The sequence below is a fragment of the Moschus berezovskii genome, chromosome X (assembly GCF_049115385.1).
Source record: "Moschus berezovskii isolate FMDL1 chromosome X, NW_MosBer_1.0, whole genome shotgun sequence".
In the NCBI taxonomy this organism is placed as follows: domain Eukaryota; kingdom Metazoa; phylum Chordata; class Mammalia; order Artiodactyla; family Moschidae; genus Moschus; species Moschus berezovskii.
Window position 1 is genome coordinate 50,968,481 of NC_142488.1, and position 22,954 is coordinate 50,991,434.

Here is a 22,954-nt window from a genome sequence, read left to right on the forward strand (position 1 = left end):
GGGTTTTGCTCAGCAGACTATCAGAAGGATGGTAGACTTCAAAGGAAGGAGTAAGACAGACCAGAGAGGCCATCTGGAGCTGTTTCCCAGGATCCTGCCATTAGCCATTCATTTGTTCGTTCACTCATTTCATCCATCCTCCCTTCTCCCCTCCTTGTCTGTGTGTGTATATATATGTGTGTATATGTACATGTGTATAATATACACACATGCACATATTTTATATGTGTGCATATATATTGTATATGTACAGTGTTTATATTTATATATGTACATATATTGTACAATACACATATATTGTATATGTGTATATCTTCACCCTCCAATTATTAAATAAGCAAATGAAATGAATCCCTGTTCATTCCAAAAATTTTAGAAATATAGAAGTTATTAAAAATTTTAACCATCCAAAATTCTGTCCCCTAGAGGCAACCATGGTTGATATTTTGGTGTTTTCTAGTCTTTTTTTTCCTATGCACATGTAACTATGGGCTCCTCTAGTGGCTCAGTGGTAAAGAATCTGCCTGTAATGCAGGAGATGCGAGTTTGATCACTGAGTTGGGAAGATCATCTGGAGAAGGAAATGGCAACACACTCCAGTATTCTTGCCTGGAGAACCCCACAGACAGAGGAACCTGGTGGGCTACAGTCCATGGGGTTGTGAAAGAATGAGATACAACTTAGAGACTAAACAGTAACAGCAACAACAATTCATGAAAATGGAATCTCTCTCCATTTATTTGACTTAGTGACTAAACAACACAGCAAGTGTAACTATACAGTTAAGATCAGGTTGTACAAGCAATTTATTTTCTTGCTTTTTTTTCCACTTGCTATAGGAATTTTCTTATGATATTTTAAATAAATATCCAAATTTTAAAACAGCTGTAAATTATTTTATGAAATGGATATATTCAGCTTTACTTCAGTATTCTTTGGCTGTTAGATTGTTTGAAATTTTTATCATAAGCTGTACTTATACATATCTTGCACATATTTCTGAGTAATTCCTTACAGTGGGTTCCTAGAAGAGAAATCACTGAATAGTTAGGCTTGCCAAATTACCTTCCAAAACAGTTATGTTTAATATATATGCCTGCTTCCCTGAACTCTTACTAACACTGGATATTATCATTTAACATTATTTTTGTTAGTTAGAAAGGCCAAAAAAAAGTTTCATTGTTTTAATCACACTGTGCTCTGAGTTGTTAGACAAAATTCCCATCCTGGGGAAGAAAGCAACTGACTCTCCTGCCCTGATCCTGGCCAAGGGACTGAGGGTGGCTGTTCCCTCCAGTCCTGGCCATCGTTATGGCCCACGCCTGGGTGTGGAGGGTTGTGGAGAATCCCTGCCACCCACTGCCCACATGTGTACTATATATTCCTGTGTATTCCCTCCACCAGGGGTTGACAATGGTGAAGACATCCCCCGAGACCTCCTAGTGGGCATTTACCAGCGCATCCAGGGACGCGAACTGCGGACCAACGATGACCATGTGTCCCAAGTGCAGGCCGTGGAGCGCATGATTGTAGGCAAGAAACCAGTAAGTGCCTTGGGAGGCTGAAGAAGGGACAAGGTTGGGGAGGTGAGTCCATGCCCCTCTGAGCCCCAGGCTCTCCTCAACTGCCGAATGGAGTGGGTAGTGATGCATTCCTCAGGAGTGGTGGGGAAGCTTGAGTGGGATGTTCTGTGGGAATGGATCTGGCGCGTGGCAAGGCACATTGTGGATGCTGTGTAAATATTAACATGCCTCTCGCCTCTGGTTTGGCTGGTCCATCCCAAGTGAGCAGCCAAGATAATAGTTAGCTGATGACCGAAGCCACGAACACACTCTAGTCTTTTAGTCAACAAACATTGACAGATGCCTTTCCATTGAGCCTAGCATTTCAGTTGGCACTGGGGACACAGGTACGAATAAGATATGGTCTCTGTCCTTGGTAGCACAGACCAGGGTGGGGAGGTGTCAGACAAAAACTCAATCCTTCCACCTTATAGTTAGGCTAATTTAGGGGGAGCGCATGGGAGGAAGAGATCATTTTCAGCCCAGCGAGATCAGGAATGGCTTCTTGGAAAAGAGAACACTGGAACTGGGGTTTGGAGGAGTGGTAGAATGTGGCCATAGGGAGCTGAGCAAGGAAAGCATTCCAGACAGAGAGAGCTGCAGGGACAAAGATAAGCCTAGGCTTAGTTGCTTAGATTCCTTGAATCAGAGTGACAGTGATATATACCAGAAGTGAACTTACTTTTGCAGTTAATGTTAAGATGCCTAAAGCTGGTGGGCTGGCCTTGCGGACACCTATTTCTTCACGCCTATCTAGGTCCTATCTCTTCCTCACCGTCGACTGGTTTGCTGCTGCCAGCTCTATGAGGTGCCAGATCCAAACCGCCCACAGAGGCTAGGGTTGCATCAGCGGGAGGTCTTCCTCTTCAACGATCTCCTTGTGGTATGCGCATTGAGGGGAGGAGAAGGAGGGAAGTGGTGAGCTTGGGCTCTGGGTGGGGTGTTAACATTGGTGGGTGGAGGTGTGGTGGGTAAGTAGCTCTGCCATGTGATCTGGGTGCCTCTGCCCCTCCTTTACTTCACCATTTGGAGGATCCATTTGGAGGTCGTGACAGCCACAGGCGGACAGAAAAGGTAAGGACCAGGGCAGATAACAGGCTTACAATCTGGGAAGTGGTAGAAAAAGTCCACGCCCACCTTAATAGCCCAGTAGGTTGACTGGAGGAAGTGAACCTGTGACCCTGGAGTCGGTCTGAAACCTTCTGGTGGTTAGGATGCCTGAAGTAATTCTTAAAACCGAGCTCATCACCAGTGTAGACTTATGTCTTTTAGAACTGGGACTCTTAGGACTCTGAAGATGGGAAGGGAAGTTCAGGGTCCTGTCCAACCTCTTATCCCAGGCAAGAGCCAGATTCCCGCATGGTCCTCTGCTTGCATGAGTACGGTACAGACAGCTGCCTTCCTCCAAGGGAGCCAGTTTTCTGTTCAGACAGCTCTGACTGCTAGAATCTGTCTCCCAATGGGTTTCCTCCAATAGTCTTCACTCAACCCTTGGGATCCCAGAGAATGAGTGTTCTCCCTCTGCTCTTAGACAGCTCCTCAGGGGTTTGAGGACAGTGATCTGTCCTCCCTTGATGGTCTCTCCTTTAGAGCAGGTCTCTCAACCTCGGGACTATTGGCATCTGGGGCGGATGTGGGATACTCCGTTGTGAGAGCTGGCCTGTGCTTTGTAGCGTGTTTAGCGGCACCACTGGTTTCTACCTCCTAGATAGCAGTAGCACTCAAACTAAAAATGTCCTCTAGGGGGCAAAGTCACCTCTAGCTGAGAATTGCTGCTTTAGATGAAGCTGCTCCAGTGCCCTCTCTGAGCTTTTATTTCCTCTTCTGTGAAGTGGAGCTAATCCCCAGCTCAGGGTTGTCATGGGGGTGAAATAACACGTCAGATGTGGACTCGCCTAACCCAGAGGAGGGCCTCACCCACATGGGTATTGAGTAAAGGTTTCACCATCCATCGTGCACTGACACCTGTGGGTTACCCGCCCCATACTAGGCACTGGGTTCCCAGAGATGAGGGAGACTCAGTCCTTGTTCTCTCACAATCCAAAGGGCTAAAAAGATGCTGTGCATAAGTGTGTACCATAACCATCCTGAAATCAAATAATGTGCTTTTAAATGCCACTTGCAGATGGTCTGAGTTGTTTCCAACCCATGTTAGCTGAGTCTGGAACACCCAAGTACTTGATAAAAACCTTGGGTTGTTGAGAAGAAGACTCATTAACTCTACGCATTGGTTTATTGAAGATTTCCAATGTGAGCTGGGTCTGGCCCAGGTGGGCAAGATAGACGAGAACCAGACTCCTCTTGGTGTTTCCAGTCCAGCAATCACACACTCATAGCACTTTCCTCAAGCCTAATGATGAAAGGCACTGAACCAGCACTCTGGAAGCTCAGAAAATGGTGGGAAGGGGACTCTATGTGCGGTATTAGAAGAGGCTTCCTGAGGGGAGCAGCATTCAGTTAGTTCCTATACAAATCATGAATGCCTGTTGCACATCATCATTACATCAGGAACTTGCATTTCTCTCCTGTCTCCTGTTCTGCTCCACCAAGCTTCAGTTCTCCCCAACTTGTGGGTATGTGTGTTTGTGTGTATATGTCTGTTAGTGGTGGTGGTGGGGGTATGGGGTAGGCAGTAACAATCAATAGATGCCATGGGAAATTCCCCACCCCAAACCCTGCCTCTTGTCTTTTTCCCACCCCTGCCAAAGGTCACCAAAATTTTCCAGAAGAAGAAGATCTTGGTGACATACAGTTTCCGTCAGTCCTTTCCCCTCGTGGAAATGCACATGCAGCTCTTCCAGAATTCATGTGAGTCCCTTCTTGGATCCCAGCATCCCAAAAGTCTTTGCCATGGCCCTCATGCTCATCCTTCCTCCACACCAGCCTCCAGTTTTGGGACTCCTTTACAACAGGGCTGAGGTCTCCAAAGCACCTCCTTGGTCCCAGGATGGAAGGCAGGCCAGAGTGGAGTATGACTTGGGTCTGTGCCCTGGGGAGCTCATAAGCTGGCAGAGAACTGCAGCATGTATATTTTCTGATGGGCTAAAGTGATGGTGATCACGCCACACATTGAAGGACTAAGCCAGAGGAGCTTTGATGGGTGACTTCTGAGCATCAGAAGCAATGTGAGCAGAGCCAGAGGGGTGAAGGAAGGGGTTCTAGAAAACAGCTAGAGTTGAGCCTGCCTTTCCATCCTGGGGCATAGGGAGTTCCATGACTACCAGGAGTCTGGGGCCTTTGGAGCAAAGGGGGCCCGCTGATGATGCTCATGCAGAGAAGAGGCGGGGTCAGAGATGGACATGAGAAAAGTTATTTCACATATGAGCCACCTTGCCTCAGACAGGGGTGCCTGACCTTCCCCTTCCCCACAGATTACCAGTTTGGGATCAAGTTGCTGTCTGCAGTACCTGGTGGGGAGCGCAAAGTCCTCATCATCTTCAATGCCCCCAGCCTCCAAGACCGGCTGCGTTTCACATCTGACCTCCGAGAATCCATCGCTGAGGTGCAGGAGATGGAGAAATACCGCGTGGAATGTGAGTAACCCAGCCACATCTCCTTCCCCGACTCCTAATACAGTGCCTTGCAGACATTAAGAATCCTGTCCTCTGAGAAACTCAGAGTTGGGGGTTAGCTTGTCCAAACTTCCTACCCTCATTCCAGGAACCCTTCAGCCTCTGCTTGAATACCTTCAGTGACAAGAGGCTCATTACCTCTCAACCTCATTATTATTTCAAGCCCTAATTATGAGCCAGCACTTCCTTCTATTGAAAGGCAGCAGGGAACAGAAGCAGGGTATCGGAGGTAGGACTCTAGTTTCAGATGCCAGGTATGCTGCTTATTATCTGGGTAAACTGGGGAAAGGCACCTGACTCTCTGAGCCCCAGTTTCTTCATACATGAAATTGGGGTGGTGAAATCTTCACAGAGTTGTGAAGATTCAATGAGATAAAGTTGAGGATGTGTCCTACATGTTCACAGGACATGAGTGTTGAACATCGTTAGTGTCCAACTGATGTTACTCCCCTTCCCAGCCGCTCCTTTCCTCTCCCCACATTCTTGTTCCTGAACTGAGTCCTGATGACCATCCTCCTGGCCTTCAGGGGCAACATCAGGTCATTCTGATCATATATAATAGAAAATGGTGATTGCATCTCATTCCTCCCAGTGCCCTCTAAGTTCTTCTCTCCAGGTTAAGTAACATGGTGTTAACGAGAAAGGCAGGCAGATAGAGAGACAGAGAAAGAGATGTGGTGGACAGCTCCTCAGTGAGGCCTTCACGGTTCTGGGGTCTGCTGTGCTCTTCAGCAAGGCAGGGTCATTCATTCAGCTCACCAGGTCCTTGAGACCCTGGGGACATTCAGAGAGAGGGTGAGCATGCCGGGAGGAGGGATGGATGATCAACAGAAGTCTCCATGACCTCCACAGGGAGGCGGGAGTGTAATGCCAGAGAACATGGACTCTGGCCTCAGGCAGACCTGCTTCCAGAATGTCAGCAACCCCACTTCCAGACTTGCCCTGGGCAAGCTCTGTGACTTCTCGGATTCTCAGTTTCTTCCTCTGGAAAATGTGGCTGCTAATACTTAACTCTGAACTGGTATAAGGATTGAGAGAGATTGAGTAAGCATAGCACCCAGCACACGGCTGGCACATTAATAAGAGAATTTGATTTCCGTTGGTTTCCTACTCCTGTCCTTCCAGGAGCCCTCTGCTCTTTAGCAAGGTATCTGAGAATGGAGCGGGCTCTGGAATGAGTGCCCTTCGCCATAGGCTCGAAAGGCCTTCCTGCCCCTCCTGGGAACAAAGCAGCCACTGTAAAGCTCTGTTTTGAAAGGTAGGGGTGGTTTGGGAGACCAGACACAGGAGGGAGAAGCAAGGGGAGAGGAGCCAGTGGAGCAGACACTGAGAGGGACAAGGGAAGACTGAGCCAGAGGAGATGGTACAAGATGGGCTGGGCGCTGCCGCACTTAGGAGATGTAACTGAGGCTTGGCTGTCCAGGGGGCGAAGCAGGAGGCCTGAGGACAGAGCAGGTGAGGAAGGGGAAGGCCCACAGAGGGCTGGGGTCAGTCAGGTGGCCTCTCACTCCTGTCCCTGACCTTTGCTCCCTGTCTCCCCCACCGCCACCCAGCGGAGCTGGAAAAGCAGAAAGGTATGATGCGGCCTAACACTTCACAGCCCGGAGGGGCCAAGGACTCGGTGAACGGCACACTGGCCCGGAGCAGCCTGGAGGACACTTACGGGGCAGGCGATGGGCTCAAACGGGGTGCACTCAGCAGTTCCCTGCGAGACCTCTCAGATGCAGGCAAGTCTCCCGGGGCCCCTGCCCTGGTTGGGGAGCCGTGGGACTGGGTGTCCTCTTCGCTTCCTATCACTGACTGCCAGCCTTCCTTGCACTCACCACACGTGCACGCACCCTGCCTTCATCCAGAGTCCTAGGTGCCACGCCACAGGGGACCTGGGAGCTGGGTCAGCACAGGCGGAGCCCAGGGTTTGGGCCAGGGAGTGCGAATGGGGCCACAGTCTCAGCCCCTCTCTTTCACTGCTCCACCTCTCCTCTCTTTCCTCTTTCCTCTTTCCTCTGTCTCTCAGGCACCACCTTTCCTCCTCCTCCTCCATCTTTTCCTCCTCTCGCTCCTCCTCTACCTCTCCTCCTCCCGACCTCCCCCTCTCCGATGGGGGAAAGGGAATAGGGGTGTCTGTCCCTGGGAGGGGCCCAGACCTGGTGCCCAGCTCTGGAGCCCAGCCCGGTGGGGAGGGGGGGTTGCTGCTCTGACGCTGGGCTCCTTGCTTGTGGGCGCAGGGAAGCGGGGGCGGCGTAACAGCGTGGGATCGCTGGACAGCACCATCGAAGTAAGTGCCAGCTCCTGCCCCACTCTCTGCATGAGCCCTGCCCTGCCACCCTGGCGCCCCAGAGGAGGAGGGGACCTGTTGCTTCCCCCTCTTCCCTGCCGGGAACCCTGCGGCTGCCTCTCCCAGCCAACCACTCTCTCAATCTGTCCTCACCTCTGTCTGTCCTCACTCTGCCTGTCTCTCAGTCTGTCTTCCACTCTCCCGAGCCCCTCTCAACCCCAGGGCCGACTCCAAGTAGTGATACTCTTGGAGTTGGGCCGAGAGAAGCTCTTACTTCCAAGTCCTGCTCTTTGAGCCTGACCAAGTCACTCTGTCTCTCTGGGCCTAACATGCTCCCTGCCTGCAAAATGGGGATAAGGAGGAGGTACTGCTAAATCTTCCTCTCCCAGCTGAAGCTCAGATGAGATAGTGGATGTGACAGCAGAGCTCTGCAAGCTGGGGGCGCTCCATGTACAAGTACAGGACTGTGACTTGGTTTCCATTATGCCGTGGAGGGGGGTCCTGTCTCCCCAGCCCCCAGGGACCAGGGGGGTGGGGCTTAGGGTTGGGGGTTTAGGACATCTAGACCGGCCTGACTTCCACCCCTCCCCCCTTCCAGGGGTCTGTTATTAGCAGTCCACGCCCTCACCAGAGGATGCCACCTCCACCCCCACCCCCGCCGCCAGAGGAGTACAAGAGCCAGAGGCCCGTCTCCAACTCCTCATCCTTCCTGGGCTCCCTATTTGGAAGCAAGCGGGGCAAGGGGCCCTTCCAGATGCCACCGCCACCAACAGGCCAGGCCTCTGCCTCCTCTTCATCTGCTTCTTCCACCCACCACCACCACCACCACCACCACCACGGTCACAGCCACGGTGGCCTGGGGGTGCTGCCTGATGGGCAGTCCAAGCTCCAGGCCCTGCATGCCCAGTATTGCCAAGGACCAGGCCCGGCCCCGCCGCCCTACCTACCACCCCAGCAACCCCCTCTCCCCCCACCGCCTCAGCAGCCCCCGCCCCTGCCTCAGCTGGGCTCCATTCCACCACCTCCCGCTTCAGCTCCTCCTGTGGGGCCACATCGCCACTTCCATGCCCATGGCCCAGTCCCAGGCCCCCAGCACTATACCTTGGGCCGGCCAGGCAGAGCTCCCAGACGGGGGGCCGGAGGACACCCTCAGTTTGCTCCACATGGCCGCCACCCCCTGCACCAGCCCACCTCCCCCTTGCCCCTGTACAGTCCTGCCCCCCAGCACCCTCCAGCCCACAAACAGGGCCCCAAGCACTTCATCTTCAGCCACCACCCACAGATGATGCCAGCAGCGGGGGCCGCTGGGGGCCCTGGATCTCGGCCACCAGGGGGCTCCTACTCCCACCCCCACCACCCCCAGTCACCATTGTCACCGCACTCACCCATCCCACCCCACCCCTCCTACCCACCCCTGCCCCCACCCTCACCCCACACCCCACACTCTCCCCTGCCACCCACCTCTCCCCATGGCCCACTGCACGCCTCTGGGCCCCCCGGCACGGCCAACCCACCCACTGCAAATCCCAAGGCCAAGCCAAGCCGGATCAGCACCGTGGTCTGATGAATGGAGTGTGTGAGCTGGGGACTGGGAAGGTCTGGGGAATCTGCAGGAGAGGGACCTCTCTGCTTCCTCAGTTTTTCCAAAATATACATGCACATAGAAATGTCCTCCTCCCCACTTCTTCCCTGCCTTGGGACCCCTCCTCTAACCCCCAACAGTCTCCTTGGGGTTTCCTCCCAGATTTGAGACTCCTTGCCACTCGCAGCCTGTGTGCAGGGCTCTTGAGCTCTGGGGAGTGGTGAGGACCTTTCAGAGATCCTCGTCCTTTTTCCCTCTCTTCACCCTCCCCCCTCCCTCTCCCCAGAGGTCTAGTTGGGTGGCCTCAGACCTCTGGGCCAGTGTGAGCTCCCCATCAGCTCTGGCTGGTAGGGAAGGGCAGGTGTTGAGAGCAATGAGGGTGAAGGCTTCCCCAGGGCACCTCTGGCCAAGTGGGGCTAGGAGGGGACTCTACAGTGTTGTGGCCAAATCCCAGCTGGCTCGGCCCTCTCTCTGACCTCAGGGCCTGGCCACATACTTCCAGGTGTCTCTCCACCTGCTGAAGGATGTGGGGTGTCAGTGCACTCGGTGAGTGGGCCCCCACATATGCTGGTTCCCAGGTGGGGCAGTACTTCCTCTTTGTAGCTGATCTCTGCTCTCTGTCTAGTGGGCCCCAGCCCAGACCTCTTCAGCTTCAGGACCTTGCCTTTCCTTGCAACGTTCTTATCCTGATCAAAGTCCAGACAGGTTTGGGGCGGGGGGGGCTGAGGTCTGGGATGAGAAGGGCGCAGCCCTCCCTCACCCATATTGCATGCCCCTCATTCCCTCACACCTACCCCACCTACAGCTGAAGACAGTGCACTTTACAGATACTGCCCACACACACCCCGCCAGGGCAGGGCACCCAGCATCAGCCCTGGGGAGAGGGGCTCCCAGAGGGCCACCATGAGCCTGAGGCAGAGATTGAAGCTAGCAGAGTGGGGGCTGGGAGCCAGGATGCCTGAGTCCTTCTGTCCGTCAAACTTTCTGCTGCCTCTCCAGCCCCTTTACAGCCCTGTTTATTTATTATAAATATATTTTTACAAGCCCCAGCTCCTCTTCTTGCCCCGCATATCCAGCTCCTTTCTCAGCTCCTGCCTCCCTCTCCCCTCTCCATCATGGGCTGCAGTACAAACAGACAGACAGACCCTGGCTGTATGAAGGGCCAGGGACCCTGGGGTTTGGGGGTGGGGGAGGGCAGCAGCGGGAGGGGCTGTATGGAGAGGACCTGGGGTTTAGGCATTGTCTTTTCTCCTCCTTGTATATAAGAATGTATATTTGATGCCTCATAAAAGACCTTGTGCTCACCTCCCGCCTCTGCCTCCTACTTGTGCCCCCTCCCCCATGGTGGAGCCCCTGGGAGAGAGGCCTTAGCCCAGGGAGGTGAGGCGCTGATGGTAGAAGCTCAGACCACTGGGTGGGTGAGAGGCTTTGGTTGGGTGGGAGGTGGGTGGTGAGGGAGGTTTTCCTGTTTGTTTCATTAACAGTTTGCGTAACAGAGTGGCAAGGGTCTGGGATTTGGAGTTGATCCAGTTCAAATCCTGGGACTTTCCCTTCCTAGTGCACTTGGGAAAGGCAACCTCTCTGAGTCTCGGTTTCCTCAGTTGAAAACTTGGGGTGATAAGCCATTGCCGCGTGGGTTTGTGATGACGGCATGAGGTAATGAGTGTCCAGCAGCCGGCATAGAGTCGGTGCTCAGCAAGTTAGTTCTCTTCCCTTCCTTTCACAGGTTGGATACTTCCTCTATGCCCGTGGCATCTATTCTCACCCTTCCTGGGACTGGCCTGGTTTTGCCCTGGAGCCCTCCCCACTCCTCCACAGCAGGCCGCATTTCTGTCCTTGAGGGTATGGGTGGAGGGTTACCTGGGCCAGGAAGCCAAGGCTAGATACATTCATTATAAGAACTCCGTGTATGTACTTGGGATGTTAGATGACAAATAGCAGGGCTCCCTTTAGTTTACTGAGGAGGGGTCAGGCCCAGAGAAGGGGAGGGTCTTTCCCAAGTCCGGATGGAGGATCCTGATTTCTAGCCCAGGCTCTTTTCCAGTCCCTAAAGCTGCTTCCCTATGAAATGGACATGTTTCCAGCACCACTGATCATGTCCTGGGGCTCAGCAGAGCCTGGGAGGAATGGGGGATGCTGGTTCTTGGTTAGGGTCAGCAGGGTCCCTGGAAGCAGCAGTCAGTAAATATTTGGGGGACTTTCTTAGAGTGTGAGATGGCCACTAAGAGGGAGCAGTTTGGATGACCCCACTTGTTTTTTTTTTTTGAGTCCTTATTTCCCCCACGTTATGGATGGCCCCACTCTTAAGCAGCTGGGATCAATGTCTTTGTTTTCTTCCTCACATGCACATTTAAACAAAAGCAGCGGCTAGAGCCATCTAAGCGTTTGGTCCAGAATCAAATCCAATCAGACTTTTTTTGTTTCTTCTCTGGTGGACCAGGCTGGACTACCTTTGATTGTTCCTACTTCTCCCACCTTCAGCTTGGTGCTCGTTTTTGTCTTCCCAAAGCTGAGCTTTTAGCAGTCAGTCAGACTTGACTGTTGCCTTTGATGAAATAGGGATAATAATCTTGCAGGGCAATTGTTAATAGATGGGAGTGAAATGCCTGCCCCTTGCCAGACACACAGTCAGGTGTTCTCGGCTGCCTACGGAAAAAAGTGCAAACCCCTGGCCTTGACTTTGGAACGATCTCTGTAATCCACTCATTTCTCGTCGACATTTTGGTCATCCACTCACGATTTCCTGAAAAGACCTGTATGTAATTTCCAAACTCAGTATTTTACCTGTGCCTTCTCCCTGAAAGATGTACTCCCCCCACATCCCTGATGAAGGTTTTCTCACTCTTATGAGATGATCTTAAAGAAGCCATGCCTCACAAAGTATGCCCTTGATCACATTCTCTTGGATCCCTCACATCAGTATCTATCTTCCCCACTAGACCATAACTGGCACAGGCATGACGCTGATCTGAATCACCTCTGTCAAGAGCATTCCCCAGCACAGTGCTTGGCATAGCACAGATGACACTAAACTTTTTGTTGATTTGAATGAGTAGTTCTTTCTAAGCTAAATCTTTAAAGTATCTTTGCATTGGTTGATTTATTGATTGATGCGACCTGCAAGCTTTCAGGCCCCTCTGGAACCTCCTTGTGCTTCTCTCAGCTGTCTCCTATCTTTTCCTCCTCCTCCCTTCCTCCCTGCAGTCCCAGCACTGGGCTGTCCCTGCCCCACCCTCGCCATCTCCCTGGAAGCTCACCATCCAGACTTTGGCTCCTCACCTCCCCATTTCCCTGAGGACCTGAAGACAAGGAGTTAATTGGCCATCCTCAAACGTTTTACTGCCAATCTTTTTGGAGATGTGGATAAGGAGGGATGACACATAACAAAAGACAAAGATCCTAGAATCTTATGGAGTTCTTGTCTTTACTCTAGACCGGTGGTAGCCTGTAAGTCTTTCTGTGATGATAGAAATGTCCTATACCTGTGCTGTTCACTATGGTAAACCCTAGCCACATGTGGCTGCTGAGCACTTGAAATGTGGCTAGTTGCAACTGAGGAACTGAAGTTTTAAAAATGCAAACTGCCACATGTGGATACTGGCTACCATATTGGACAGTGCAGGACAAGACTTTCAGAAGTAGACAGTCTGGGGGGATAATGCCAATACACCGTAAGTGCAGGCCCAGAAGGAAGCACAGAATGTGTGGGGGTGCAAAGAAAGGGAAAACTCAACTTGGGGCAGGGGAGAGGGGTCAGGTGAGCATTTCTGGAACTGCTCCTTTAGCTGTCTTGAAGGGTGAGTAGGAATAAGCCCAGGAAAGAAAGACATTTGCCAGAGGGAACAGCATATGCCTGGAGGTGTGTGAGTATGTTAATATTAGTGAAATAATGAGAAAGGAATGGGAGAGGACAGCCCAGGTGGTGGGCATGGCACATCCCAAAGGGGAGGTGGGCAGTCCCCATATCCTCATTCCTCTGTTGCCAACAGGTTTTCTCACCCAGGCCTTGGAAGCTAAAGAAAGACCAGGTGACATGTTGGGCCACATAGCATCTCTGTTATAAAGCTAGTATTTTTCCCTTTGTAGTGAATGATTATGTTGAGGGGAGATGCATTAACATTATGTATTTGTCTTGTTACTCCTGAAACTTTCACCCACCAGTTTTAGCATTCACTGATGATTCTTGAGGTGGCCAAATGGTGACTGTCCAATGCCATCATTTTTTTAACTTGTATTAGTTGGCTCTCCAGTGTAAGGAAGAGCTTTCCCTTCTCCTACATTTATGTATCTATAGTCTCATGGACTCATGGTTGTCTATCACTTCGGTGAGTTATAACACATTAATATCATTCTTTATCTTGATATTCAAAATGTCCCATATTTAGCCAGCAGGAAGATGACTCCTATGCCCTTTTGGCAGCTCTCCATCTTTCCTGAGCACTTCCTTATTTTCTGATACCACAAGATGCTCCAGACTCATCTTATATTTTCCCTGACCCAGTCTTGGAATCAACCACTTTTTCCAAGAAGCTCTGGTTCTTTTTGGTTGAGAATGGCATTTAGAAACCAAGATTTGGGCACTAGGTGTTATATTAATAGCTTTGTTTTCAGGATTTGCTTTTTTATTTCGGAAAACTTTGAGCATCTATTGATGATTTTCTAACTCCATCATTCTTTGAAGGAAAAGTTTTTCCTTTTCCCTCATTTTATTTATTTATATCAGTGTGGAGTCATGGATTTTTATTTTACTCGAGTTATAAGCCACTACTATCATAATTCATTTGGAATTATCATTGTTTTGAATGTATCATTTTTATTGTTATGCATATATATTGACCACATAATATACATCTCTCTATCTACCTCAGTTCAGTTCAGTCGCTCGGTCGTGTCCGACTCTTTGCGACCCCATGAATCGCAGCACGCCAGGCCTCCCTGTCCATCACCAACTCCTGGAGTTCACCCAAACTCATGTCCATCGAGTTGGTGATGCCATCCAGTCATCTCATTCTCTGTCGTCCCCTTCTCCTCCTGCCCCCAATCCCTCCCAGCATCAGGGTCTTTTCCAATGTGTCAACTCTTCGCGTGAGGTGGCCAAAGTATTGGAGTTTCAGCTTTAGCATCAGTCCTTCCAGTGAACACCCAGGACTGATCTCCTTTAGAATGGACTGGTTGGATCTCCTTGCAGTCCAAGGGACCCTCAAGAGTCTTCTCCAACACCACAGTTCAAAAGCATCAATTCTTCAGCGATTAGCTTTCTTCACAGTCCAACTCTCACATCCACACATGACCACTGGAAAAACCGTAGCCTTGACTAGACGGACCATTGTTGGCAAAGTAATGTCTCTGCTTTTTAATATACTATCTAGGTTGGTCATAACTTTCCTTCCAAGGAGTAAGCGTCTTTTAATTTCATGGCTACAATCACCATCTGCAGTGATTTTGGAGCCGCCAAAAATAAAGTCTGACACTGTTTCCACTGTTTCCCCGTCTATTTCCCATGAAGCGATGGGACCAGATGCCATGATCTTAGTTTTCTGAATGTTGAGCTTTAAGCCAACTTTTTCACTCTCCCTTTCACTGGCATCAAGAGGCTTTTGAGTTCCTCTTCACTTTCTGCCATAAGGGTAGTGTCATCTGCATATCTGAGGTTATTGATATTTCTCCCGGCAATCTTGATTCCAGCTTGTGCTTCTTCCAGTCCAGCGTTCCTCATGATGTACTATGCATATAAGTTAAATAAGCAGGGTGACAATATACAACCTTGACATACTCTATCTACCTATCTATCTATAAATCTCCACAAACTCACATAGAGACCTTGATATCTTAAGGAGGCTCTTTTAATAACCTAGGCTAGAAATAGTCAATGGCTCTCTTGTGGAGTAGAAGATTAGAAAAAGGCATGGGGAAGAGGGGATAAATTCCAGAGCTACTTAGGATTTAGAACTTCCAGCTCATACCTACTTTAGAATTGGAAGGGACTCTGTTTTAAAATCAAGAAAGTGATGCACGAAGTCACTATGCAGTTCATCCAGAAAACATGGATGGAGTGAGTGTGGTCGAGAGCAGAGCCAAGCATTCCAATCACTGCTCTGTACCAGTTCCATGCCAGACCCTCTCTTCCAGGTGCATGGGTGAGGCCAACTCAACCCCCAGTCCAGGGTGAACTCCCTGCCGCTTCTCAGTTCTTAACCCTGCAGGGCCCAGACTCAGGCTGGTCCCAAGCAAGATCCAAAGATTGAGAAAGGATCCCATTTCCTGAGCACCTGTTTTGCAAGGGGCATCATTTGAGACTTTTACAGGCAGAATTGTATAGCAGTTAGACAGACTTGAAGAGTTTATACTCTGCTGTACAGAGTCATGTAACTTGGTTAAGTTTACACTACTCTGAATTTCAACCTCCTCATCTGTTATATAGGGATAACAATACCTATTTCATAGTACCTGGCCTTTGAGCAATGACAGTTATCATGATCTCTAATCTTCATAACCACCCTGTGTAGAAGGGATTATATAGTCTCATTGGACAAATGAGGAAATCGAGGTTCAGGGAGGTGAGGTACATGGTAGATCTCAGTGGATGAATGTCAGCTGCAGGAAAGCAGAGACCATGTCTGTCTTGGTCACCATTATATTCCCAGGGCCCAGAAAAGTACCTGGTGCATAGTAGGAATTTGATAAATGTTCATGAATGAATGAATTGGGATTGACTGGGCTTCAAAGAGTCTATGCAGTTTCCATTTGCCCTTCCAGGATGGTGGGTGGTGTCTGGGCTAAGAACCTTACAGAAGGCTTTGGGAAGGCTAGGCTGAGCTGAGACCCCAAACCTGGTCTCCTGACTCCTAATTCGTGCTCTTTGCCCTTCACTGAGAAGCCTCAAGATAGAAAGGCCGGACTTCTTTCAAACTAGAATTTGGCATATTCTTTTATCTTCTTTGTTCTCTTCACCTTCTCCTGCCTAGTTCTACTATGGTGGGAGCAAATGACAAGAGCATTTGACCAAGAGTCAGCAACTTCCTGTGTAATAATGGGCAAGTTGTTGAATCTGTCTGGAACTTGGTTCCTCATCTGCAGGTTGAGTAAATTGATCTACATCTTTCACAGAACTGTTGCAAAGATTAAGGGAAGTAATTGGTATGAAAGAGCTATGTGGGCTGTTAAATGCTTACACATGTGAGAGACTAGTGATTTTTTTTTTTTTACTGTTATTAGCATTACCTTGCCTAGCTTTGTTTCCTGTCCATACAGTTGTTCAGTTGGGTCACTCACCTGTGTTTCTGGTGGAGAAGGGTTGAGGTTTCCCCTGACACCTAGAAAGCTAGAAAGGAGATGTCACTTACTATATGTAATACTTGGGACAAGTTTCCTCACAAGGCAAGTAGGGGTTAAAGATTCCAAGCATTCAAGGCAATCTAAGGGTTCAAGTGATAAAAAATCTGAAATCATTAGGCACAGTGCCTGGCACAAAGGAGATTCTTAATGAGTTCTGACATACTGTTTGTTGACTCTCAGGAGTGAAAATAACAATTAACAGATACTGAGGGCCTTCTATATGCTAGGTGGTATACAACAATTCTTCAAGGTAGGTATTATCATCCCCATGCAACATCACTCAGTTTCAGAACCCAGGACTTACCCAAGGCCACATAACTAGAAAATGGCAGAGCTGGTGGGACTAGAAGTCAGGCCTCTCTGACTACAGGGTGTGAATTCCTACCAGTTTTCCCCACTCCCTTAGAGATGATGCCCTTAGCTCAGCAGGCAGAATGAATATACTTAATTGGGACATGGTATGTAACTCTTGAGAGTCCCTTGGACTGCAAGGAGATCCAACCAGTCCATTCTAAAGGAGATCAGTCCTGCGTGTTCATTGGAAGGACTGATGCTAAAGCTGAAACTCCAATACTTTGGCCACCTCATGCAAAGAGTTGACTCACTGGAAAAGACTCTGATGCTGGGAGGGATTGGGGGCGGGAGGAGACGGGGACGACAGAGAATGAGATGGCTGGATGGCATCACCGACTCGATGGACATGAGTTTGAGTGAACTCTGGAAGTTGGTGATGGACAAGGAGGCCTGGCGTGCTGTGATTCATGGTCACAAAGAGTCGGACACGACTGAGTAAATGAACTGAATATGATTAAAAACTGTTAACTGAAGGAATGACACTCTCCATCCCCTTCAAACATACTCAAGCTTACAGCAGATGCTTAACATATCCAGGAAATGTTTGCAAAGAGTATATATTATTTTTAGTGAATATATATTAAGGCTGTTCAAAAATATACATTCATTTTTCTGTTTACTCAGCATTTATTTACTGCTTACCATGCCAGGCACTAAGGATGTTTAAGATCACAAGGTCCCTGCCCTTAAGGAATTCACAGTCTGATGGAGGAACACAAAATAAGCACTTAAGCAGCATGTAGTGAAAGTGAAAGTTGCTCAGTCATGTCCCACTCTTTGCAACCCCATGGACTATACAGTACATGGAATTCTCCAGGCCCAATACTGGAGTGGGTAGCCTTTCCCTTCTCCAGGGGATCTTCCCAACCCAGGGATCCGAACCCAGGTCTCCCACACTGCAGGTGGATTCTTTACCAGCTGAGCCACCAGGGAAGCCCAAGAATACTGGAGTGGGTAGCCCATCCCTTCTTCAGGGGATCTTCCCGACCAGGAATCCAACCGGGGTCTCCTGCATTGCAGGCGGATTCTTTACCAACTGAGCTATCAGGTAAGCCCAATTAGCATGTAGAGAAGTATTCTAAAATGTGCACAGTAGGTTCTTGAACTATTTATGCTTTAGGCCCACAACTGCTGAGTAACTTCAGTTCAGTTCAGTCGCTCAGTCGTGTCTGACTCTTTGTGACCCCATGAATCACAGCACACCAGGCCTCCCTGTCCATCACCAACTCCCAGAGTTCACTCAAACTCATGTCCATCAAGTCAGTGATGCCATCCAGCCATCTCATTCTCTGTCGTCCCCGTCTCCTCCCACCCCCAATCCCTCCCAGCATCAGACTCTTTTCCAGTGAGTCAACTCGTCACATGAGGTGGCCAAAGTATTGGAGTTTCAGCTTTAGTATCAGTCCTTCCAATGAACACCCAGGATTGATCTCCTTTAGAATGGACTGGTTGGATCTCCTTGCAGTCCAAGGGACTCGCAAGAGTCTTCTCCAGCACCACAGTTCAAAAGCATCAATTCTTCGGCAATCAGCTTTCTTCACAGTCCAACTCTCACATCCATACGTGACCACGGGAAAAACCATAGCCTTGACTAGACGGACCTTTGTTGGCAAAGTAATGTCTCTGCTTTTTAATATACTATCAAGGTTGGTCATAACTTTCCTTCCAAGGAGTAAGCGTCTTTTAATTTCATGGCTGCAATCAGCATCCGCAGTGATTTTGGAGCCCAAAAAAATAAAGTCTGACACTGTTTCCCCATCTATTTCCCATGAAGTGATGGGACCAGATGCCATGATCTTTGTTTTCTGAATGTTGAGCTTCAAGCCAACCTTTTCACTCTCCTCTTTCACTTGCATCAAGAGGCTTTTGAGTTCCTCTTCACTTTCTGCCATAAGGGTGGTGTCATCTGCATATCTGAGGTTATTGATATTTCTCCCGGCAATCTTGATTCCAGCTTGTGCTTCTTCCAGCTGAGTAACTTAGAGCTCCTCAAATGCAGTAGATGTCTGCTGCTGCTACTGCTAAGTCGCTTCAGTCGTGTCCGACTCTGTGTGACCCCATAGACGGCAGCCGACCAGGCTCCCCCATCCCTGGGATTCTCCAGGCAAGAACACTGGAGTGGGTTGCCATTTCCTTCTCCAATGCATGAAAGTGAAAAGTGAAAGTGAAGTCGCTCAGTCGTGTCCGACTCTTAACAACTCCATGGACTGCAGCCCACCAGGCTCCTCCGTCCATGGGATTTTCCAGGCAAGAGTACTGGAGTGGGGTGCCATTGCCTTCTCCGGTAGATGCCTGATCTATGGGCAAAGTATTGGTTTGATAGTCAAAACAGTTGCAATAAACCTATTCAGAAACTGCTCACAAACATGCACACAATTGGAGCAGAAGTACACATGGTAGATACTCAAATATAAGGAGGGGGCTATACACAATAAATACAATCCATGCACACAAATACATAATAAATACACTGCAGGCTCACAAGTGGGCACAGAGTAGGTACTTCAAATGGTGGGCACTGGTAGGCGATACATATGCTGTTGTTAAAATCCAACAGTTAAAAAATATATATTCTCAAGCTTATTTTGTAGTGGTACATGCCACAAATGAAAGTGAAGGTCGCTCAGTCGTCTCTGACACTTTGCGACCCCATGGACTATACAGTCCATGGAATTCTCTAAGCCAGAATACTGGAGTGGGTAGCCTTTCCCTTCTCCAGGGTATCTTCCCAACCCAGGGATCAAACCCAAGTCTCCCGCATTGTAGGCGGATTCTTTACCAGTTGAGCCACAAGGGAAGCCCACGTGCCACAAATAAGGACACGATAAAAGTGTTCATTAAAATGCTTATTGACAATGACTCTTTGGAGTTAAGGATGGAAGCCCCATCTCTGAGAGGCCTCTACACGCAAACTTGGACAAAATAAATATCTCTTTCCTCTCCTTGGGGCCCAGGGTTCTAAAAATCCGCAATCCCCAAAAGGGAGCAGCATCCCGGCTTCCTTTTTTCAAAGCCCCAGAGGTGTCAGAGCCTAGACCTGGGAGCTATGTGTGTCTCTCGTAATCTGCGGGCCTGCAGAAGGGTCCCTTGCAATCACGGACTCGAAACCGCCTTCTGTGGCCCACAGCGGAAAGACCTGGGAGGAGAGCATGTTGGGGCGGGGCTCGCGCCAGTGTTGAGGTCATCGAGTGGGTGCCAGTTCAGACCCACCACCCATCAACGCCAACTCCTCTTCCGGTCTCCCTCCGTAACGCGCATGCGCAGCACTGGCCTTTAAACGTGCACCGCCGGTCCGTCCGGAAAGAGGGGCCGATTTGCTAATTTCAACCTTGTTCTTCCGCCGCTGAGGCGGACTATTTGCTCTCAGTCTGGGAAGCAGTTTTAAGTTCGCGCTTCCTGATAGGGGATCCACGCCTGCCGATTCAGCTCAGACCCCACGGGATGATGGCTTCCTAGGGCTTGGCCTCACGCAAGGCCTACGAGGCTCGGAGGGACATCCCGCGGAGGGATCCGGTTTGTTATGGTGAAGGGAGGGGGGGGGGAGACGGTGAGAAACCAAGATGGCGGCGGCGGCACTAAAGGCCGCGGCGGTTGGGAGGTAACTGTGGTGGTGAAGGCTGCGGTGGTTGGGAGACAGCGGCAGAGTTTGGAACGAACGGAGCGGGACGAAGAGGCGATAGAGTAGCGTCAGCCTGAGCCTCTCAGAGCGCGGCAGCTACACGTCCCCTGGGCCCTCGGCGGGCGGCGGCCGCCCCGCTTAGGGCCTAGTCTCCGAGCAGTGCCTCGGCTTCGTACAGCGGCGTCCGCCATGAGTCCTTAAGGGCGGTCCGAGCCCTCCAGTCCTAGGGCGCACTATGGAGCCGGGGTCTGACGACTTCCTACCGCCGCCGGAGTGCCCGGTGTTCGAGCCTAGCTGGGCGGAGTTCCGAGACCCTCTTGGCTACATTGCGAAAATCAGGCCGATCGCCGAGAAGTCAGGCATTTGCAAGATCCGCCCACCCGCGGTAAGGCCCTGGGCCGGTGGTCGCCGGGGATGAAGAACTAGGGTAGCGGGCGGAGAGGTCCAGATCAGAGGGCACCTCGACGTGTGGGGAAGATGCGGTGGCTGGCACCGTTGTGGATGCGGCGCGGGTCGGAGAAAGGGTGCTGGGGGCAAGGGGTCTTTCGTGGTGGCCCTAAGTCGGAGACCCACTCCCACTCCGCCCTTCAGAATCACTCTTAGTAAGATTCAAGAAAGGGATGCCTAGTCGCCCCGGGGAGAGTTCACAGAGAGGCACCCCAAACATCTCTTGGTTACCCCGAACTGCCTAGGTCAAGGCTGCTCTAAAGGTCTTTTCTCCCATTTACTGGCATCACTTCTCTTAAGGCACGCGGTGTGGTGTAATGGAAAGATCACAGCTCTGAAGGGAGATAGACCTTCAGAACTCCAGTCTGCAGTTTACCAGCTGTGTGACCTTGGTCAAGTAACGTAATTTCCCTGAGCCTGTGAAATGGGTTCCATGAATGGTTGTTTCGAGAATTGGATTAAACTAGGTAGCGTCTGTGTGTAGTAGGTACTAGGTAAGTGGTAATTATTGTGACTGCGAAGGTGTTTGATGTGGTCATTGGTTTGCTTCTGTGTGGGTTGACTCATATTTACTCATAGACTGCCAGGCCAATACATATATGATAGTATTCTGGGCTTGTAGACCAGTCAGGAAATCGGTCTCACAGGGAATGCTCTGGCTTCCCTGAGATGGGTTCAGCGAATTTTCCTGTTTTCTTAGTTGAAGGCAATATCTGGGCCTTTCCTGCCCATCACTACCCAGGCTTCAGTCTTGGACCAGTCAGCCTGGGGTGGGGTATGAGTCCTTCTCAGAAGATTTCTACTCTGATCTGTCCCAGGATGTAGGAGGTGCCAGATGATAGGTTATTCTTGAACCCTCAGAAACAGAATGATTGGATGGATGGAAGTATGCCTCCTTTGGAACCCTTGATTCCCAGAGGTCAGCAACAAAGGGCAGTGTATCTTTACTCCTAGGCCTGGCTTCAGGCCAGGAGAAGTCCCCCAAGCGCTAGGATACACTGCCACCTTGTTAGCATCAAAGGGAAATGATACGTGTTGTTCAGTCACCACTTGGGATTCAAAGGGCAGGAATTGAGTTTGGGTGTTTTTGAGCGGTGTCTCCTGGTTGAAACCAAATGAGAAACCTCGCTGCCACCTGAGGAGGGCATCACAGGCCTCCTTATTTAACTTGGTGCTTTCTGGTGCTCAGCCATAGATCTAGGCTGGTTTCAGATGGATCCTTTGGGAGGTGTTGGGTAAGCTGATTTCTTCCTTATTGGAGCCTGGCCACATATCTCTGAGGTATCCTTGTCCATGAAGGGGGAGTGGCAGTGGGTAGTGAGAGGTCAGAAAGGCCAGCAGAAAGGAGAAGCTGGAGTCGTGGGCAGCCTCAGGGAGGCATTCCCTGAAGTGACTTGGCAGGCCTGTGGGAAAGAGGCATATCTGATAAAAGGGGTAGTTGAGCCTTGAGTTTTCTATCCTAGTTTTCTGTCTTGGACTTCTCAGGGCAGACTGGCGTTGCGCAGGTATTGTTACCCTTCCTTGGGAGACCAGGAGTAGGAAGTGTGACATGTCGCTTGTGTGTGTGTCTATATATGTGTCTCCTGCAGGGGGCCTGCCTTTGTTATGCTTCTCTTCTTTACCCCAACACTGTCCTTCCCTCTAACCCAGGAGATCTGGCTCTTTTTGGTTTTGTTCGGTTTTCCCCTCCTCTAGAGCTGCTCCTAGGCCTCCTTTAGAAGTCCCTCCTAGTGGGACTTCTGGCTGGAATTTAAAGCACTCACCCAAGTGGTGCTTGGGCCCTCAGTTGGAACGTTTGTAGCGGTGGGTGCTTGGAAATTGGAGGTTTGCCTAAGGAAGGGCAGGGGAAGGGTAATTTGGATTCTGAATTGTTAGGCGAGTGGCTGCCACTCTTGGGGAAGATGAGTGCAAGGAGAGTGTTGGTATTCTGGAGTAGACCCAGGGGAGCTTGGATGGGCCTTGCTTCCTGCATCAGGTGGCCAACCATTTTAACACCATCCTGCCAATACTGACCTACTGAGTATTTGACCCATGAGAATATGGGACTGAAGCCAGGATGAGGGAGCTTGTAGGTTCCAGGGAGAGCCAGGCAGGGAGACCACTGAACCTTCCTCAGCTATCTGTTGTATGTACAGCTCCTCCTCTAAGATTTCAGTTCTGCCACTGTCAGGTTGCTTGATGTTGCACTTATTCTTATCTCGAACTTGA

The 22,954-nt window shown here is 50.1% G+C and overlaps 2 protein-coding genes across 13 annotated transcripts in view; both read left to right on the forward strand.

Moving 5' to 3' along the window:
* The window catches only part of IQSEC2 (IQ motif and Sec7 domain ArfGEF 2), a 76,349-nt gene extending 66,070 nt beyond the window's left edge, over nucleotides 1–10,279 (forward strand). For both annotated transcript variants that reach the window (XM_088833531.1, XM_055438626.2), the window contains 7 exons: nucleotides 1,405–1,544; nucleotides 2,320–2,445; nucleotides 4,271–4,370; nucleotides 4,934–5,095; nucleotides 6,688–6,861; nucleotides 7,360–7,409; nucleotides 8,008–10,279. In XM_088833531.1, the coding sequence (XP_088689657.1) occupies nucleotides 1,405–1,544; nucleotides 2,320–2,445; nucleotides 4,271–4,370; nucleotides 4,934–5,095; nucleotides 6,688–6,861; nucleotides 7,360–7,409; nucleotides 8,008–8,973 (1,718 nt within the window). In that variant the 3' untranslated portion in view covers nucleotides 8,974–10,279. The remainder of the gene's footprint in view (nucleotides 1–1,404; nucleotides 1,545–2,319; nucleotides 2,446–4,270; nucleotides 4,371–4,933; nucleotides 5,096–6,687; nucleotides 6,862–7,359; nucleotides 7,410–8,007) is intronic.
* A 9,760-nt stretch (nucleotides 10,280–20,039) lies between these two features.
* The window catches only part of KDM5C (lysine demethylase 5C), a 30,995-nt gene continuing 28,080 nt past the window's right edge, over nucleotides 20,040–22,954 (forward strand). For 3 of the 11 annotated variants that reach the window (XM_088834023.1, XM_088834020.1, XM_088834022.1), the window contains exon 1: nucleotides 20,040–20,684. In XM_088834023.1, coding sequence (XP_088690149.1) covers nucleotides 20,535–20,684 — 150 coding nt within the window. In that variant the 5' untranslated portion in view covers nucleotides 20,040–20,534. The remainder of the gene's footprint in view (nucleotides 20,685–22,954) is intronic. The other 8 variants (XM_055437525.2, XM_055437526.2, XM_055437528.2 and 5 more) reach the window with 5 other exon arrangements.